This window comes from Caretta caretta, chromosome 25, assembly GCF_965140235.1.
Source record: "Caretta caretta isolate rCarCar2 chromosome 25, rCarCar1.hap1, whole genome shotgun sequence".
Classification (NCBI taxonomy): domain Eukaryota; kingdom Metazoa; phylum Chordata; order Testudines; family Cheloniidae; genus Caretta; species Caretta caretta.
This window is the reverse complement of record NC_134230.1, coordinates 9,566,203-9,582,730: the sequence shown is the minus strand read 5'-3', so window position 1 is coordinate 9,582,730 and position 16,528 is coordinate 9,566,203. Positions and strand designations below refer to the sequence as shown.

The 16,528-nt window shown below is 44.9% G+C and overlaps 1 protein-coding gene across 6 annotated transcripts in view; it reads right to left on the bottom strand.

Annotated features, from left to right (window-relative positions):
- Positions 1-9,728, bottom strand: part of DOT1L (DOT1 like histone lysine methyltransferase) — a 107,531-nt gene extending 97,803 nt beyond the window's left edge. For 4 of the 6 annotated variants that reach the window (XM_048830964.2, XM_048830969.2, XM_048830966.2 and 1 more), the window contains exon 1: positions 9,451-9,728. In XM_048830964.2, the coding sequence (XP_048686921.2) occupies positions 9,451-9,531 (81 nt within the window). In that variant the 5' untranslated portion in view covers positions 9,532-9,728. The remainder of the gene's footprint in view (positions 1-9,450) is intronic. The other 2 variants (XM_048830965.2, XM_048830971.2) reach the window with 2 other exon arrangements.
- Between the last annotated feature and the right edge of the window lie 6,800 nt (positions 9,729-16,528).

The window sequence follows — 16,528 nt, the reverse complement described above, 5'->3', positions numbered from 1 at the left end:
CTTACAGAGTCTCAAGGTCAGAGAAGAACAATGTTTCTGAGGGTTGAGACAAATAACAACAACAACAACAACAACAACTGATCTGCAACTACAATGAGTTTCAACTTGTTGCGCTGCCACAGACTTCGTACTGCGTACAGCGCTCATGAGACCGTCAAAAGCTCTCAAAGACCAGATTAATTTTACAGGCTGGTAAATAGTGTCATTACAACTCTGTAATATCTGAAGATATTCCTAATTTAAAGGCAAAAATTAAATCAAAGGCTAAGCACTTCCAACGTGTTTATTCCATGTCATGAAGATTCACTGAAAACAGTAAAATCCTGGCTCCACAGAAGTCAACGGCAAAACTCCCATTAATTTCACTGGTAACAGAATTTTACCCTAAACTATCAAAATCTTGCCTGAACACTTTTCACACCAAAGGGCTTTACAAATCGATGTCCAAACTAGAAGGAACACCTCCCATAACACTGAAATGCATCCACATCTGGACTAGCAGGAAGCAGCTATTTGACAGTGCATACTACAAGAACACTACACAACAGTTAAGGGCAGTTTTTAAACTTTGTATCTAAAAAGGGATACCTGACAGTGCTAAAAAGGTTGGATTGTCTCTTCACTATAGAGCTCCCAATGCTGCTACCAACAATGGAGCTACACGTGATTAACAACAGAAGTTTTCTGAACGTTTCTTTTTAGTGTAGGCAGATTCTAACAATATATTTGGGATATTAAATGGAAGAAGCTGTTTCAGAACTTTCCAAGGCTTTTCTCTTTACACCACTGATTATTTCAGCAATCAACACTTAATTATCTTCATTAGTTCCCTAGCCTGACACCAAAACATCCTTTGTTTATAGCTTCCTCAAAAAGTCACTCATGAAACTGGGACAAAAAAAAAAAACACACTACAGAGCAGAAACCATCTTTGTTATTCATAGTTCTGATATCTATGAAAATTCATAATTTAGATTTCCTGTTGTAAAACATAACTTGCCTTCCTCCTATATCCTAAAAATAGCAACTACTCCTTAATTCTCTAATGTCTGCATTTCTATACTATATATGATAATGGAATTAAACACATTGCTGGCTAGTTGAATAAAACGTAGTTAAATACTCATTAAACTGCTTCATACACTAAACATCTTCCACTAGTTTCCACTACATTTATTTACGTCTTTGCACCGAATGAACAACGATTCATTGGAAGACCAATATTTACAGAATACAAAAGTTACATGGCGAGTCTTTGGCTGCCAAAAGTCTGCCAAAGGGGTTCATTGGTGGGTTTTTAAGTGGCTGAGGAGCCCAATTCGTGCCACGTGGCAAGTATAACCAAGATGTTCAATTTTGTTTTTTGGCTTTCCCTTAGATTTTTCTGTTTTATTTTTGTATTTAGTACTCATCTGCAAGTTAAGAACTGTAAAATTCATTGCATTCACAGACTCCTGGTGTGAGTTCCCCCCTCCCCCCCCTTGCGGCAACTTTTGTTAGGAAGAGAAAGTAAAGTCAACTGCAAACAGTATTTTAATATACCACATACAAACTATCAGATACATACCAAAAAATTGTTATTAATACAATGGACAAGTTTACTATACTATTGATCATGTGTATTCATTATTGCATGGGGGAGGTTTTAACTGAGTACTCAAAAGGTTAATTCTAAGAGCTGAAACAAAGAAAGAAAAAAGGAGGAATGGGGAAGGTGAGCATGTAAGAAAAAGTGCAAAAGTAGAAGTATGGCTGTTCGGGGACAAAGGTGATTACATATCCCATAAACCTTGCAAACCAAGGAATAAAATATCTTTCACAAGCTCCCCGGGGAAGCACAATTCATCTGGATGGCTGACACTTGAAAGGACAATCTTCTCCATAAGTGGGTTGCCATGAGGGAGAAGGGTGGGAGCTGCATATGGTGAGATGGATTTCCCTCAACACTGAGAACTTTCAGTTGCACAAACAGTTCTATACTGTGTCCAATTGAAACCACAGGGAGAATTTTAGGAAAATAAAATATAATTATCACAGTTGGAACTTTAGCCAGGACAGCTGGGGTTAACACCCATCTCTTCTACCAAAAAAACAAAAAAACAAAAAAAACACCATCTTTGACAACCTCCATTTCATGTCAATGCCTCTCAGATGCCTCAAATATAAGGACGCAGTAACAGAATTGTAGAAGAAATGGCCTTAAGGTACTTTCCATTAAAATTAAGTCAGGCTATTGTGTGATCTTGTTTTGAGGTGGGAGAAGGATTTAGAGAAAGGTATTTGCTTACTGAGCTTTTGCTAGGATGCAAATACAGGTATTGTGTTGTCAGTTTCCGCTCCGAATCAAACCATCTAGAAATCTGAGTAAATGTTTGGTTATTACCCACAGTAAATTATATTTGACAAGAACCTTTGCAGAGAAAATAAACTGCTACTCTATGGCAACCCAAGGGGTGTGAAAAGTTGTAGGGTGGCAATATTTTCACAACCTGAACTAGAGCAGAAAACCTCACTGTGAGCACATGCCATGTTTCATTTTGCATTTTGAAGAGAATGGGGAAAAACTGTCAAATTACATTATAGACACAGTGTGTATGAGGTAGTATCTTTTATTGGACCAACTTCTGTTGGTGAAAGAAACAAGCTTTCGAGCTACACAGTGCTCCTCTTTGAGTCTGGGAAAGGTACCGAGGGCTTGTCTACACTGAAAATGCTGCAGTAGGACAGCTGCACCCTGCAGCTACGCAGCTATACCACTAACCCAACAGTAGGGGTTCTTCTGTCAGCATAGGTAATCCACATCCTTGAAAGGCGATAGTTAGGCGGATGGCAGAATTCTCCCATCAGCCTAGTACTGTCTAAACCAGGGGTTAGGTCAGTTTAACTGCGTCACTCATGGGGGTGGATTTTTCAAACCCCTGAGCAATGAAGTTATACCAAGCGAATCTTCTAATGCAGACCAGGCCTCAGAATATCACAGCTAAATATAAGGTGGAGCAGATTATTTAATGTAAGGAGGTAACATTCTAAGGGACCATTCAAGATGAAATGGCACGTTAACACCCTTGCAGTCATAAGACAAAACAAAACGGGGGGGGGGCGGGAGGGTCAGTGGGTTACAGGTGCTTGTAATAAGCCATAAATCCAGTATCTTTATTAAGACCCTGAATTTTAGTATCTAGCAAAGTTATGAAATGTGTTCACCCACAGGTTATAGGATGGTGTTTTTGTCTTTTATCATTTTTCTGTGTGAGTTAATTCAAGAGCATAGTGATTGGTTTCACGCACACTGTTCTTATTGGACCATTTAGTGCACTGGATGAGGTACAGCGAGTGTTGTGATAGGCATGTGTAGAACCCACGGATCTTGGGAGGTGTGTTGCAGGGGGTATTGATCATTGTGGCAGTGGAGATGCGTCTGCAGGTTGTTCAGGCAGAGTCTGGTGCTGCTTTGCATTGGTGTGTCTTGGTCTGTGGGAAATTTGCTTTCGATGATGAGCTTTGAGGCGGGGGGGGGGGTGGGGGGGAGGTGTTATCTGAAGGCCAGAAGAAGGGGTTCAGGAAAGGTTTCTTTCCCAGGCCTGAAGAGCTCTGTGTAGCTCAAAAGCTTGTCTCTTTCACCAACAGAAGTTGGTCCAAAAAAAGATACTGTCTCACCCACATTGTCTCTCTAGTATCCTGGGACCAACATAGCTACAACAACAATGCAAACGTATTATATTATGTTAATCATGTTACAATGCTCATTTTTCCACTTGCTTCTGTTTGTTTTGTTGGTTAGAAAGTATTTATCTCCATATACTTTATTATCCAGACAACCTTGAGAAATCATCAAATCAGTAATTACCCGGATTTAGCCTACTCAGAACTAAAGTTCAAAGTGCATGCAGGGTTTGGATGATCAGAGAAGGGGAAGACCATTCAAGCTTCAAAGTCTTTTCCACACTAGTGACATTTTTTAAAAAGTTCCCCACAACCACAAATATCAGTTCAGCTCCAATGTTTCCCAACTCTGTGAGTCACCATCACACACACAGCTTCTGATGATTAAGAAGTCTGTATCGTGAATTTTTTTTGGGAGAACCACTGCCATCACCACTCCCACTGGGAAAACTTTAGGTGACAGCACACGATTGGAGTCCACTCCTATATTAATAGAACCGGTTTTCCTTAACAGTGAGGGAAGATACGGTTTTGATGCAAATGATTACATTCCAGGCAGGGCTGCTTCCCACAATCAGAGTGGGCATAAGATCTTAAACAGGGTTTGTTATTCATCTCCATAGTTAACCTTTAATACATTTTTAAAAGGTGACACACTGCTGCGTGGTGATCTTAATCATTAGTGCCTGCCCCTGAGTTTTCAGAGAAAACACATTCCATTAGAGACAGAATGGTATCATGTGTGTCACAGCCTGCATTTCCGAGCTAGTGGGCAAAAAAAGACGCTGTGCACCCACCCACTTGTACAAATAAAGTCAATACTGTATCAAGCTTGTATTTCATTACTTCTCAGTAGTAGACACATATGCCAAAATATGCCTCTCTCAAACAGCTGCAAAAATGATGCTATGACAACATTTTTCTGGCCAATAGAATATTTTTGCCATCAGAGCTCAGCAGAAAGATAGCAGTGAGAATAAAAACATCACGCACGAACAGCAATAGAACAGTGAATTATTCTCAGATTTTTCAGCCCAGATTTATCATCACAGCTGCTAGTTTGAAGGTTTAAAATTCAGACTGCAGAGTCACACAGGCTACTCCCTGTTCTGAAGGGGATACTTCATCCTGACAGGAGGCTGCATAGTGGCACCCAGCAAGCCAACAAGATCTAGTGCCCCAGAGTAAGCTCCAGCACCCTCAGAGATAACAGGGATTGATTTTTTCATCCGATTTTTGCAAATGGAACTTGCTTGTGAGAAGACCCCAAACTTTGTGTCTTTTGTATTTATCTTGAGGCAGTAAGCAACCAGGAATTTTTTCAAAACCTGTGTATCTATGTTTTGAAGTATGAACAAAAGTGACTTCTTCTATGTATTAGTCTATATACCTGAAATCTGAAGTTTGAGCAAATGATTCTAAGTGAAGTGAGAGGCCAGCAGAGTGATAAAGTAAGGAAACCTTATCTGGGTCATTTAGAATAGATCTAGGTGTACTAAACTTCTCATTTGTCATTAAAATAAAGCTTTAATACAATAAATGAAGCAGAGTTCAAGACCTAATATTCTAGACACTTGAGAATTTAATGCAACCACACTTTTGGGCAGGATTTTGGGAGTCAAGGAGTTAAGCTGTGATACAGAAGAGTAAACCCACCTCAGCTCTGATTAAGAAGGACACTCATAAAAACCAGAGGTCAACATCAGAAAATATTTTCTGAGTCACATGGGGGGGAAAGATTACTCACCATGCACTATTCAACTTACTCATCAGTGTGTTACGGACAGAACTGCTCACCATGTATTCATTAGGAAACTGTGGCCTTTGAGGAAAGCAGAAGGCGGGGGAAGAGTCATACTTTCAGTTTTGTATGTAAGCCAGTGGGAGGCTGTATCTGTAACACCAATGCTCTCTCCTCCCACGGTCTTAATTAGTCTTGTAGGGAAATACACGTTTCACATCACCCTCCCAGGTTTCTTTTAACAGCTTGACAGGCATCAGTTTGTCAGCTGAGCTATTAGCAAATTTAGCAGTTTGAGGAGATCCCAGTTTTCCTATTGTACACAAAATTAGCAACTGTCCTTTACAACAACAAATAAAATCATACCATAATTAAATTGCTAACATCCATTCACCATTAATATGAACATTTTTAATCTAAGTCTTTTTCATGATACAAAAACATTCTGCTAAGTGAAATGAAGTCTGGATGTAGTAACAAATAAAAAGTTACAAATGTTGTCGAATACAATGTTAAGTCACACAACTGTGCTACCAAACAGCAGCTCCGCAACACCTGAGCAACTTTTGGTACTGCAAATATGATTCTCCAGCATTCATGTGGCTCTCAGAAATAAATTAGTGGGGAGTGCTGTTTTTTTCTCCCAATCCCCCACAAATTCTCTCTCATAATGTTGGCACAGAGAAGTATAAACCTTGAGAAACTGCAAATAAAGATGCTTCTAAACAAAAAAAATCTTTAAAACATTATTTTTGAAGTCACCCCACCTTGCCTCCTAGATACCAAGAAGCAAGTGGAGTCAGTGGTGAAACTAAGAAACATTCTGCTGACGTCAAACAGAGCTGAGCTCTAAAACCACAACGGTACATACACCCTGCTGCCAACTCCAGTCTGAGCCAACGAGGGAAATAAAGTCTACCGTTCAATACGGTACAATGTTAGTAGGCCAGACACTGCAATGTTCAAAGAGGATTTCTTTTTAAAGCATTACAGTTCTTTGCTGCAATTGCTGAAGTTGCAGCAAGTACACACAATTATTATGGAGTGAGATCTCTTCAACAGAGCTGCAGTGCAAAATATTGATTAGCTCCAGATGAACCATTCACTTCTGTATCGCTATGGGAAAAAATATGCAACCCAGAGAGGCCACTTTAATGACAGGATGTTCGGGTTCGACTGCAGTTCTTAAATCTTAGATCACATATGCCGATTGGCACCCTGACCACTACATTTTGATGAACTGTAAAAGAAAGTCTGCATATTCTGACATTTTAGAATAGATGCAGCCTAGAAACACCTGGCCAAGCTTCCCCTGATAATTTCTTTATCCCTACCTCACAAGTTGTAACAACATTAAATTCAGGTTTCCTTTTATAAGCAAGGAGATTCAAACAAATATCACCAATCCATTCCCGCCTTCCTGACTGAGCCTTAACTTATGCAAGAAAATATTTATTGCGACACACAATCAGCTTCCAGAGGCAAGTTAATATGTGAAAACAAGCATGAAATTAAATTGGTCACTATTACACTTTCAGTTTCTGTCAATTCAAGTGCAGCGCGCGCGCGCACACACACACAAATGACAGAGCTGCCCAAACAGGAAAGGCTGCATTAACTAGTATGTGCTGGAGGGCTCAAGCTCTGGGAGCAGGATGATCAAAAATAGCAAGCCCTGGTATATGCAGGATGTTTTGAAAACCACAGGCACATCCAACAGCACCAAAAGTCACAAAGCAAGTATGCCGTGGTCTTCCCGGCCATAAGCAAGATAGTATATAATTGCAGTTGCATCAGCATTACCAAGATACTTAGACTAAGTCCTAGCATGTCCAAACACCAAAACACTACAAAGAAAGCCAACAGCATTCAAACCAGTTTTTAGAAGATTACTGCCTGACTGTCTCTTTGCAAGCCAATTCGCACCCTGTGTTTTTACATGGCAGAGGATTAATATTTGATGCTGAGGCTAGATTGGTTTTGCACTGACATCTAACCATATATAAGTACACAAACAGTCTAAATTTCTCCTTGGTGAGGCTTTTACTAATTTGAACATGAATACTCATTTTAAGGGATGACATATCTAGCACTTTGATTCAAGATAGACAGAAAAAGACAGTCAAGTTTGTGGATTATTTTAAAAAATTACACACACACACAGGAGGGAAATCAGGGTCATATCTGAGAGAAGGTGTGGATTATAACGTGTAGTCAACAGAAAAGTTGACTTGGAATTCTCTTTAGACAAAATAAAAAGGTAATTTACATTAATACTTATTTAAAAAGTATTCAAAAAAGTCAAGGAAACCTGCACTTATGCAACCACACACAAATTCCAAAACCCTCCCTTCCCTATTGGGAATTAAGATGTCTCTCCCCCTTCCCCCATACCCTTAACCTCCTTCCCCAACCCATCAGAGCAGTTGAGACTCCCCCACTTCACCACCAGAAAGAAGAACATAGATTTGTTCACATTTGCAAAATTACAAGTCCTTCTTGATCTAGTCTGAAACAATTTTATTAACCTGTCAGAGGAACTAAGGAGCTTTTCAAGAAAAAAAAACTTTTCACTAGCTATCTTCTCCCCCAGGCATCCCTGTTTATCTGTGAAGTCCAACCAATTTTAGAGGTCAAATCCACTTTTTCTAAGAGAAACACCGCCCTGAGTTGAGCAGACTAAAAGAACCCACCCTTTGCTATATTTCATCCTATAGTTATTTATTTACGCTACAGTAATTAGAACGCTACAAATTGCTACAGCCCCCACCCTGAAAGAAAAACTTTGAATGTGACAGAAAATATCCAATCCAGATCTGGGCTGAATGGAGAAAGGGGACTGAGGAGAGGTGGGTTAGAGCAGGGTGCCAGAGGGCCTGAAGAAAATAATGATATAAAATAATGCCAAACAGCATCAGGAGGGTTTATTTATAGAAAGGAATTGTTTGTTCGGGTTGGGGGTCCAGAGGAAATGGGATTATCTGAGGGCAGAGGGGGAAATCCATAGACTAGAAAGGTGGTTGGTTTGGAAGCAGGGGAGATGTTGGCTTGTTGGGGATGGGGTGCCTGGATGGCGACTGACAGGCAGCAAGGAAGTAACTGGGAATGAAGGCTGGGAAAGAGAGGTTGGATAAACAGGAATTTCTTCCATTGAGAGGATGAGTATTCAGAACATGGAAGAGGATGACTGGGGAACAGTAACAGACTGAAGATTTGGAGGGGGGAGAAAGACACCCATAACAGATTTGGGGGGGGGGGATTGTTCGGGGCAGAAATTACGAGACGAAGGAATAGAAAAAAGAGAGGGATTCTGTGGAAGGAGTAGCAAGTATTTGGGCCTGGTGAGACCAGAGGCTGCCTGGAGTAGAGAGGTGATTTGGGCAGGGAGTGTTTAGTTGGGGTGAGGAGGACAAGGGTTTTCTTTGGGAGACAGATGAGCGGAGCTACCAGGGACAAGGAGCCTTTGAGGGGAGACGGGACAGTCCATGGATGACAACCCATGAAAGTGAAACCGGGGAAGGTGCCTGGGGAAAGGCAGAGGCTGAAGGGTGTCAGGACCAGGGGTGACTTGTGGGGCAACGGTGGCCTGGACAGGGGGTGCCCGAGAGAGAGCCAGCTCAGGGGGTACCCAAGGAAAGGGGTTCCTAACGGGGAGTGCCCAGAGCAGGGGGCAACGGGGATGCCCAGGCGGGGGGGTCCGGGGAAGGTGGTGCCCGGACAAGGGGAGCCTTAAGCGAGGCGGGGGGGCAGCTCTGGGACAGGGCAGTGCCCAAAACAGGGGGACCTGACAGGCAGCAGGGAGGTACCCGATAAAGGGGGGACCGGTCCAAGGCGGGGTGGGGGGGGAGGGAGGTCTGGCAAGAAGAGAAGGTCCGGGGGGGGGGGGGGGGATATGACAGGGAACGGGAAGTGCCCGGGGGGATATGACAGGGAGCGGGGGGGGGGGTCAGGGGCAGGGGGGGTCCAGGGCAGGGGGGGGCTCTGAGCGGGAGAAGGGGGTGTCGGGCGGGGAGGGGGGGCCCTTGCCGGGCCGGGCCGATACTCACATAGACGGGCAGCGGCCAGGGGTAAACGGCCGGCTCGGCTCCCACGGGCGACTTCAGCCTGAGCTCCAGCCTCTCGCCCATGTCGGCAGCAGGAGGAGACGGCGGCGGCCCCGCACCATGCTAGAGTAGCCGCTCGGAGAGTGCGGGCCGGGGGGGGGCCGCTGCTGGGGAAGGAGAGGGGGGGGGCCGCCCGCTCCCCTTCGCCTCCCTCTATTGTAGTCAGCGGCTGGCCGGGCTCTCCAGCGCCGCCGCCATCTTGGGCCGGCGTGAAGCGAGCACAATGAGCCGCCGGGGCCGGGCCCGACCAACGCGCCAGACGCGGGGGGGGGGGGGGAGGGAACTGAACGAGCGAGCCCCCCCCCCCCAACTCCTGTCCTCAGCTGCCCTCCCTGCTGACAGCCCCCACCCCCGGCCGTGTTGCTGCTTTACATGGGGGGGGGGGCTTTTCAGTGTGTTTCGATTTTGATTTTTTTTTAACCCCCGTGGAGGGGGGGGTGTAAATTTGGGGGTGGAGGGTGATTTTTGCCCCCCCTCTTTTTTTTTTTTTTTTACTATAGATCAACAAAGTTGGGGGGGATCCTTGCCCCCCCACCGCCCCCCTCCCTTTTCTCTCGTAGTGGGGGAGGGGGGGTTCGTTAATCGAGGCTGTTGCCCTTGGAGCTGTAGGACGGTGGCGCGGGGGCGGGCGCGGGGGCTTTGCAGATTTGGTTTATTCACAGCAGTGGTCGCCGCGGGCCTTGCTATTTATTCCTCCTCCGCTTTGCAAGTTTCCCTGGGTGCAAAAAGGGGCAAAAAATAAAAAAAACCCACCCCGGGGGGGGCACTAAGGCTGCTCCCCCAAAGCTATGTTGCATGCCCCCGTCCAGCACTGGGGGGGGCGGCGGGGGAGCTGCTTCCCGTGCCCGCTTTTGGGGGGGGGGGGACACACACACGGTGCAGGGAGTCCGCCGGGAGCCGGCCCCGGATTGCGGCGGGGGCTCAGCCGCTCTGCCCCAGCCCCGTTCACGGGCTCCCCCGGGAGCGCCGGGCTGGAAGGTACCAACGTGCAAAGGACGGGGGGGGCGGGGGAGACGGGGGGGGGGAGGACACCCAAAACGTGCAGTGCATGCGGCGGGCGGGGGCTGGGATTGTACCGGGCACAGGAGGCGGTGTCAGCAGTTCCCGTAGAAACGCGCCTCTCCCGCTTGCCGGCGGGGTCCGTGCAGGGAGGCGGCGAACCGCAGCCCAGCCCTGGCCCGCCTTTCCCCCGAGGAGAGGGCGCGATCCCCTGCCAGAGGGGGCCCCCCCTTTCCCTGTTCCTGCGTGCAGAGCCCCCCCCGCCGCCGCCACCGCGCCAACAATTTCATTTTAAAAGCTGAGACTTAGGCAAGGGTTGGAAGTACCTGGTTCTGGGCCCCCCCCCCGTCCTGCAAAGGCCTTTGCACGCTGCAAGTCGCCCCCCCTTGACTGCAGTGGGACTATTCCTAATAATAGGCCCCCTCCACAAGGTCCAATTCTGCTGCAGGCTTCCCTAAAATGGTAAATTGTGGCCGGATACCTTAATTATTTAACAACAACAACAAGGGGGATGGAACACAAGCCAAAATAGGGAAAGAAGGGGGGGGGGTAAAAGGAATTTCAGGCTCTGTCTAGGCTTACAAGCTTACAGCTGGACCGATCCTGCCACTGTAAGAGCCCTTGTGTAGCCCCGTTATGGTGACCGGAGAGAGCTCTCCCGCCGACATCATAAAACCAGCTCAAGGAGCAGCGGTGTAACTATGTCCACAGGAAAGGAGGACTTGTGGCACCTTAGAGACTAACCAGTTTATCTGAGCATGAGCTTTCGTGAGCTACAGCTCACTTCATCGGATGCATCTCCCGCGGGACACAGGGCCGTGCACATGAGAGCTTATGCTGGCAAAACTTACGTCACTCAAGGGTGTGTTTTGTCACACCCCTGAACGACAGAAGTTTTGCCCACATACGTGGTCGTGTAGACATGGTCTTAGGTAACTTAGTCTTTGTCAACAAGAAAAGTCTTATTGTTCAGGGGTGTTAAAAAAAAAAACACCACCGCGAAAGACAAGTTTTGTCAACAAAAAGCATCAGTGTGAACAGTGCTTTGTCAGCAGGAGCGCTCTCCTGCCCTCAAAGCTACCACCGCTCATTGGGGGTAGAAGTTTTTTGTCCTATGGACAAACAAAGCTGCCTAGTGTAGACAAAGCCTAAGATGTATTCAAGTCACTAAAGCCTGATGAAATTAACCCTAAGGTACTTAAAGAACCATCTCAGAAGAAACCTTATCTTTAAGAACTCAGAGGATGGGTGAGGTCGCAGGTGACTGGCCAAAAGGGAAACATAGTGCCTGTCTTTAAAAATGGCAACAAGAAAGGCCCTGGAAATTATAAACCTGTCAGCCTAGATAAGATCATGGAGGATAAGTCCATCGATGGCTATTAGCCAAAATGGACAGGGATGGTACCCCCTAGCCTCTGCTTGCCACAAGCTGGGAATGGGTGACAGGGTGGATCATTGATGATTACCTGTTCTATTCATTCCCTCTGGGACACCTGACACTGGCCACTGTCAGAAGACAGGATACTGGGCTAGATGGACCTTTGGTCTGACCCACTATGGCTATTCTTAGTTACCTGGAAAGACACTAGAACAAATTATTAAACTGTTTGTAAGCACCTAGAAGATAATAGGGTTATAAGGAATAGCCCACATGGATTTGTCATGAACAAACCATGCCAAACCAAACAAATAGCAGATGGGGGGAAGCTGTAGCTGTGATGGATCTTACTTTTAGTAAGGATTTTGACACAGTCCCACATGACATTCTCATAAGCAAACTAGGGAAATGTGGTTTAGATGAAATTACTACTATCAGGTGGGTGCAAAACTAGTTGAAAGACTGTACTCAGATTACTTATCAATAGTTTGCTGTCAAATTGGGAAGGCATATTTAGTGGGGTACTGCATGGGTCTGTCCTGGGTCCGGAACTATTCAATATTTTCATTAACAACTGGGATAATGGAGTGGAGAGTATACTTATAAAATCTGTGGATGACATCAACATGGGAGGGGTTGCTAGCACTTTAGAGGATAGGATTAGAATTCAAAACGACCTTGACAAATTGGAGAGTTGATCTTAAATCAACAAGATGAAATTCAGTAAAGACAAGTGCGAAGTACTACCTTTAGGAATGAAAAATCAAATGCACCGCTACAAAATGGAGAATAAGTTCCTAGATGGCAGTACTGCTGAAAAGGATCTGGAGGTTATAGTGGATCACAAATTGAATGAGAGTCAACAATGTGGTACAGCTGCTAAAAAGCCTAATATTCTGGGGTATATTAAGAGGATTGTTATATGTAAGACGGGGGGGGGGATGGTCCTGCTCTACTTGGCACTGCTGAAGCCTCAGCTGGACTACCGCGTTCAGTTCTGGGTGCCACAATTTAAGAAAAATATGGATAAATGGGAGAGAATCCAGAGGAGAGCAGCAAAAAGGTAAAAGGTTTAGAAAATCTGACCTATCAGGAAAGGCTTGTTTAGTCTTGAGAAAAGACAGGGGTGGAGGGGACCTGATAGTCTTCAAATATGCTAAGGGCTGTTATAAAGAGGACAGTGATCAACTGGTCTCCATGTCCACTGACGGTAGGACAAGGAATAATGGGTTTAATCCGCAGCAAGTCACATTTGATTTAGATATTAGGAAAAACTTTCTAACTATAAGGATAGTAAAGCACTGGAATGGGCTTTCAAGGGAGGTTGCTGAATCCCTGTTATTAGAGGTTGTTAATAAGAGGTTAGATAAACACCGATCAGGTATGTTCTAGGTTTACTTGGTCCTGGCTCCAGCGCTACATTTCTATTATTCTTTGATTCATGGGATGTAAAGTTAAGCACATGTATAGTAAGTTTTTACAGGCTGATCTGGGCCTTAGTGTTTACATCAAAAGGGTCATAATAAGGGGAGGCAGTATAATGGATAGAGCACTGGACTGGGACTCAGAAGAGCTGGGGTCTGGTTCTAGCTCTGCCACTAGCCTGGTGGGTGACCTTGGGCAAGTCACTTAAACTCACTGTGCATTAGTTTCCCCACCTGTAAAATGAGGCATTGATACTGACCTCCATAAAGCATGAATTGAGATGTTGCAAGTGTGTGTTTTCAACAACAAACCAGCAGAGTTCAGGTCTAATCTTTCCAGAAAAGTCCTACCACATTTGAAAAAAAAAATATCATATACATCTGTGCCTTTCATCCCAAAGCACTTTGCAAGCTACATACATACAAGAACCACTTCACTCACCATTGAAATACAGCCCCCTCTGGGTCAACTCAATACAAACCCTCTAAAAGCCAATTTCCTCAGGGCAAGGACTGTCCCCTTGTCAGTGTTTAACAAATAGTCACTCCTTGTTGCTTTTTGAGTGAATAATGGCTCTGTTGGCTCTTGAATTAAGGAAATTTAATGTTCAACAAAAGGTGATGGCTTGACATCCCTCCGGGCCAAACTCTATTTATCACCAGTACAGAGAAATCGTGAGCACACAGAAAGTTTCTTTGACCTAATGTGACACCTTAGGGCTTGCCTATACCCAAAAGTTGTATTGCTTTAACTCCTTAGTGTGAATGCAACAACAGGATAGCTTATTCCAGTATGGGAAGGGGAATAAAACTATACCAGTGGTATACTACGTATACGCTAGTATGTTATGTCCACACTAGTTTATCTGTATCTATAAAAGAAGTCACTCCCCTAACAAATAGCTACAGCATATAAATACTACGTGTAGACTAGGTGCATATCTACACCCAGTGGTTCTCAACCAAGGGTACATGTACCCCTGTGGGTACGCAGAGGTCTTCCAGGGAATACATCAACCCATCTAGATATTTGCCCAGTTTTACAACAGGCTACATAAAAAGCACGAGCGAAGACAGTACAAACTAAAATTTCATACAGACAATGAGTTATTTATACTGCTCTATGCACTGAAATGTAAGTGCAATATTTATATTCCAATTTATAATATGGTAAAAATGAGAAAGTGAGCAATATTTCAGTAATAGTATGCTGACACACTTGTATTTTTAGGTCTGATTTTGTAAGCAAGTCGTTTTTAAGTGAGGTGAAACTTGGGGGTGTACAAGACAAATCAGACTCCTGAAAGGCGGACAGTTGCCTGGAAAGGTTGAGAGCCACTGGTCTACACTGCACCTGCTACAGCAAGACAGCTGCAATGCTGTATCAAAGATGCTTCCTCCATCAATGTAGTTAATCCACAGCTCCAAGAGTTGGTAGCTAGGTTCATAGGCACTGACTCCGTGGGCGCTCCGGGGATGGAGCACCCACAGGGAAAAAATGGTAGAGGCTTAGCACCCACTAGCAGCCCCGCAGGTCAGCACCTGCCCCTACTGCCTCCTGCCCACTGGTGGGCCCTGCCAATCAGTGCCTACCTCTCCCTCCCCGTGCCTTCTGCCCACCACGAACAGCTGTTTCACGGTGTGAAGGAGGCTGGGGGGGAGGGAGAGGAGTGAGGACGCAGCACTCTCAGGGAAGGGGTACTTACAGATGGTACTTTCAGAGGCAGGGTGTGGGGCTTTGGGGGAACGAGTGGAGTGGGATTGGGGCAGAGCCAGGGGTCAAGCACCTCCCGGCACTTGGAAAAATTGGCACCTATAGCTTGGTTGACAGAATAATCTTTCCCTCAACCTAGCCACGTCTACACCAGGAATTAGGTCAACCTACTTATGGGGCACAGTATGTGACATTTTTCACAGTTCTGGGTGACGTAGCTAGATCGATCCAATTTTTAATTCAATCTCCAGTTTCTGCGGAGACGGCCAACCAAGGAACCAAGGCGTCAGCTATGCAAGTATTCTTTTGTGCAGTGGACATACCTATATATTAGGAACCAGACTGAGATCTTCGTTTTACTTCACACTGAGCAACATTGAAATTGGAGATCAAATATTTAATGCCCTGAATGCTCTTATGAATCCCTCTGAGTCATCACATTTTAATATATATCTATGCCCTGAAAGAGTTGATCCAAGCTAGCAAGCAGTTATGCATTTTAAAAGATCAGCAAAGAGAGAGACATGGTTAAACACATTTTTCTAAGATGTCTAAAATAATCACACTTGTATTGTCTTCAGTGGCAAGTCTTTTTAAACTGAAGAGGAAGATTGGCAAGATCTCTCTTGTAGCATTCATCCCTTTTCTCCAGATACTGCCAGACAATCCCTGCCTGAGATGGACTTTTGTCTCTGGCTTTTAGAGAAAGTCAAGAGCAGGAAGTTATTTTTGTCTGCAGAATGCACCTGATCGCATCAAAGGGCTGGTGGCGTTTCTAAAAAACATTACCTTTACGAGGTCACTTGCACACACCCACAGTCCTCCTGTGAATAAGGGCTTTCTCCTACTCCTGCAAATATATTTGGATCAAATATAAAAATACATTTGCCAAAGCCAAACAAGATAACTGCATTAGTCACTGGCATTTATTAAAGGAAGCAAACCAGGGCATGGTCAGGCAGGCATGACTGCCAGCTGTCCCCAAGCTTACCCAGGGGGAAGAATGTTTGTACTCTGACTGGTTAAGCCATATATTAGCAGCTAAAAGACTGATGAAAAGATAGTTAGAGCAACCCCTGAATGGCAAGAGTGAAGCTTCTGGGCTCCAAACCATGGCACTGAAACGATCCAATGAAAGAAGACAAACAAACATTATGCATTAAAGGATTAGCCGTGGCCATATCTTGTCCTGGATCCACCTACCATCCAGTGCAGCCAAAGTGGTGTAAACACAGTTCTGATCCCCAAAACTCCATACTAAACCCAGCTCTTACACTGGCTCCCCTCTGCATCCTCCCCACTTTCCCCATACCCAAGTGAAGTGTCATCATCTGATGGTCGGAGCATAGGGCTGGGAGTCAGGATTATCCTCCCTGCTCTGCTGGTGGCAGCATTGCCATCCTCAAATGTTCTAAAACCATGAGTTGGGTTCACCAAATATCATGAGATTGGCTTTAAAATAATGAGATTATGTAAAAATCATAGATTTGGGGTTCTTTTTATTTG